Raw genomic sequence first — 4,325 nt, 5'->3', positions numbered from 1 at the left:
TGGAAACATGTTGGCTGACAGAGTTGTTTTTGGGAGATATTCACCTTTATGAAGATATGAACGTCTAGTTTTTTTTGCATCTTTTCACTCTTACCTGCCTACAGCACTACGTTACAACTAGTCCAGAGGTAAGTGCACTGTAACGTTGGGGGACCATTCATGCACCCAGGCCTGAGTTTATTTGTGCCATGCAGCCTCTGATTATTATTATATAGAGAAGAAAATCAAATCTCCCTTTCTGAATAAGACTGAGGCGAGACACAAACTCTGAGAAAAGACATACCACTGAGTGAACAAGTGTGAAAAAGACTTTTTAGGAGGTTTTATTTGAGGTCGTCTTATTATCCCCGCGTTTGAACTCCATCTGCGCTGTCAACGTTATGCCCAAACCGTCAAAGCCAAGCAGTTCCTCTGTTTTTTTGGCTTTTTAAGTTATGACAGCTTGTTCAGGCTTTTCTTTCATCTGTTAAATCATTACTTCTCTCATCATCTCTCAGAGGAAGAGGAGGAGCAAGAATGACAGTTATGGTAATTTAAACAGTAAAGTCAGATTATTTATTAGATCACTTCAAAAGGTTTCCTTTTACAAATGTCAGTATTTATATGTGTTGTTTTGTCTCTGTTCATCTCTTCTTCTCTTCCATCTGTTGTGCTAACATGAAAAGTTTCCAGTGATCTATTCATTTCTCATCTGTTATCCTTTCATCTTGCCTTGTTTCTTCCTTTCTATCTTCCTAAAACTGGAATTAGACACAGATGCACTCTAACAAGGACCTGGATCAACAACAACAAACACATTATATATCATGGTATGAGGACTGACCTTATTTCATACTACTACAGTAGATATATATTTTGAATGGGATCTGTGTTTATTCTCCACTGATAATTAAGGAGTTACCTCACATGTGCAGAGCCTACACTATGTAAGTGTGTGCATACTAAAAATAATTGTCAGACTGTACAGCAAAGTGTCCACAGCAGAACTAAATTGTGTTTCTCCAAGCAAAGTATATGTGAGACAATATCAGACGGACATAAAAGACAAAACTGACATAGAGACAGAATAAACCATAAGGAAATTGCACATTGTTTTGACAATGTTTGGATTTTGCAGTCTGACAGTGGTGAAAATGTCATTAAATGAAGAATTTAAAGATTGAACTGTAGCTTTGAGTAGCAGCAGATAGAAGGTCTTAGTTGTGATTGCACAAAATAAAGTGAAATGTTTCACAGGATAGAGTTTTTAATCTCTCCTTGAAGTGAAAAGACCCGTTTAAACAATCAGAAGTCATTAAGTTAAATGAATCTGAAGTTGTAAATAAATAAACACCTCATGGAAAACCAGGAAGGATATCCTGCGTCCTGGGACAAAGCGCCCTCTGGTGGCCAAACCTGGACTTTAACTCAACTTGTTCAGGTTTCCACATCCAGCCCCTGCAGGGTATTAAGTGCTGGGTGGAGACTGGACCGAGAGCCAAACCTACTGTACAAGTGAGTTCTCTTGTCTAGTGTGAGCTGAAGGAGTGGACACTATCGATCGGTATCATGGCTGCAGGGTGTGTATTTTTATTTTTTATCCTCACACTAAACTAAAAATCTTTGTGAAGTTCAGTTTATGCCCACATCTGCTACCACGCTATTCTTCTTGACATTAAACAGGAGCCCAGAGATCCAAATAACTTGTGTTTTGCCACTTTCTAATGTGTGACATTCAGGTCCTGTGGTTTCCTGCTCCTTGCAGTGTTTCTCAGTGGGCTGGATGCATCAAGGTACAGTTTCACATTAAACTCTCACAATGTTTGTTTCCTGTACGTGTGTCAGAATGTGTCAGCTTCTCTCCTCCTGACTCTTTCTGTTATAGACCAGCTCTAAACCAGGAGCTGTCGAATATTTTCAATGAGCTGTGGAGGCTGGATGTTAATCGCATGAAGCCCGGGATAGACTACACCCTCTCTGTTCAGGTGTGTTACGTTTTCCTTTTTTTTTTTCTAGTCAACACTTATTATGTGTTTTTACAAAGGTGCGCTCTGTTTGACCTCTCCAGGGCAGGGCCGGATTTGTGAGCCAGGGCAGCAGTGTTGTTCAGGATCACGCCTCGCAGCCTCTGTTCTCCAACGTCGATGAGAACAAACTGAAGAACACAACCACTTTCTCCCGTAAGTGTCTCTGAATGGGGCAGGATTTGTTTAAAGCCTTCTTAGGAGTTCACTGTAATAATAATGACTTCTGGCGCCCTCAGGCTTCATGAAGCTCCTGGACAACTATGAGCGGTCTACAGGCGTGACGGAGCGAGTCACAACAGAGGAGCTGACTGAGATTAATCTCTTCCTGGATGCTGTGTTAGAGACAGCAGTCATGAAGGTATGTCTGACATGACTAGCTGCATATCGATTTTAACGCCCAAGTTTCTTTTGCAGTTTGTTCTCTGCCTCACTGATAGAAGACAGTGTTTATGGCTTTATATAGTTTATATTCTAAGATGTTTTGTTCCCCCTCTTTCTTTTGTTTCCTATGTTTTGTGGTTTTGGGGCCACAGCTGAACTCCAGAGGGAGTTTAATCTTTTCCTGCCGTACCACACTGAACACTTTAGTTTCGTGATGTGAGAGTGGGAGAGAAGAAAACATGTGAAACATCTGTGTGCAGCTGTGGAATGTGGCTCTGGCCTCAGTGGACTCCCCAAAGAGGATCACTGGAAAAAAAACATGGACATGATGTACTTGCTGGAGTTGGAAGAGAAGCTTGTTTTGTCAGACGGACCTTGTGACTGAATTTGACGTCAGGACAAATGTCTGAGTACGATGCAAACAGGACAGTTGCATAGTTTAGTATTTAGTTTGCCTCTGAAAACAAACAAAAATTAGTTAAACTTTAATTCTGAGTTGGTCATAGGTGTGAATGTGAGTGTGAATGGTTGTCTGTCTCTCTGTGTTAGCCCTGCGATAGACTGGAGACCCGTCCAGGGTGTACCCCGTCCTCTCGCCCTATGACAGCTGGGATAGGCTGCAGTTACCCACGGCCCTCTACAGGATGAGTGGTAACAGATACATACTCATAAACTGAGCAGATCAAGGATTATTTAATACAACCAATTAAAGATGAACAAAAAACAACATATCTAATGTCTATTATTTAATTATGGCATTTCAAAAGAAGTGGAATTGTATCTAATTAAGGTCTTAATAATTCCTTAGATAAGATTTAATCAACTTTATTTCCTGTCAACAAAGAAAGTACAACATGTACTGAACACTGTATAATTATTACAGTTATCTGAGCCCTTCTGTGTTATTTTATTGTTATTTTGAATGTCACAAACCTGACTTCTCCACAGCGGGCTCATAAATATCTTGTGACCAAAGGACAGTCCAGCTCTGACCTGAGGCTGTTCAAGAATCAGCTCAACTTGATCTGGTTCCACCTCTACCACAGGCTGAGAAACACAGGGTGAGTCTGTCTGTTAAACTCATCGTTAAATTAAAATTAGTTCTGGAGACGTACTACAACTGTGTTCACGTGTTGTGAAGTAACATTTTCTTTTGTGTGATATTTCTGAACTCATCACCAGACTGGACTCATCTGGGTTTGAACACGTCTTTGTGGGAGAGACGAAATCTGGAACAGAAATCATCGGTTTTCACAACTGGGTCCAGTTCTACCTGCAAGAAAAGAGCAGGCACCTGGACTACAAAGGTTACAAGGCCAGAGAGCACGACTTGGTAAGTTTACCATTTCATCTGAGACGAGAAATTCTTTTCTGCCTGTGCCAACGTGACCCGTGTTTCGACATGTTTCTGTCTGCAGCCTGATCAAGACGACCACGTTCTGAACCTCCAGTTCAGCTGGCACGGCGTAGTGAAGCCTGTCGGCAGCGCCTTCATCGGGACCAGCCCTGAGTTTGACATGGCCCTCTTCACCATCGTCTTCCTCATGAACACGGAGAGAAGCACCACGGTGCTCGTCAACATCGACCAGTGTCAGATGGAGCTGGTGGTCATCAGACACGGACGCTCCCTCGGGACGGCGTACCCCAAACTGCTCAGCAGCAACAGCAGACACGTCAGGCAGCGCTCACACTGAGTGTCTGGCTCTGTTACTGAATCAACGGCGATGCTCATCTTTACTTGAGAACATGTGGTTTCATTAATAAGGCACATACCTCTTATTGTAATCTCAAGATAACTAATAAAATATGCTTTTTAAGTGAAATATTTGGTGTTTTTACATCATTTTCTAACATGTAAAACACATTTGAATCACTTGTAGTGACGTTTAGTTGTGCACATATGGAAGAAATACTTAAAGGTTAAAGTGGCAACGATGC

The 4,325-nt window shown here is 41.6% G+C and overlaps 1 protein-coding gene across 1 annotated transcript; it reads left to right on the top strand.

Moving 5' to 3' along the window:
* The first annotated feature begins 1,433 nt into the window (after nt 1-1,433).
* Nucleotides 1,434-4,210, top strand: endouc (endonuclease, polyU-specific C). The gene is made up of 8 exons (XM_084555862.1): nt 1,434-1,559; nt 1,719-1,772; nt 1,865-1,964; nt 2,048-2,159; nt 2,243-2,364; nt 3,336-3,448; nt 3,570-3,720; nt 3,806-4,210. Exons 1-8 carry the CDS (start codon nt 1,549-1,551, stop codon nt 4,079-4,081), a joined length of 939 nt encoding a protein of 312 aa, XP_084411988.1. The 5' UTR covers nt 1,434-1,548; the 3' UTR covers nt 4,082-4,210.
* The last annotated feature ends 115 nt before the right edge of the window (nt 4,211-4,325 follow it).

Source organism: Chelon labrosus (assembly GCF_963514085.1).
Source record: "Chelon labrosus genome assembly, chromosome: 11".
NCBI classification, from domain to species: domain Eukaryota; kingdom Metazoa; phylum Chordata; class Actinopteri; order Mugiliformes; family Mugilidae; genus Chelon; species Chelon labrosus.
Note: the sequence above shows the minus strand (reverse complement) of the source record. Positions and strands in the feature narration are given on the sequence as shown.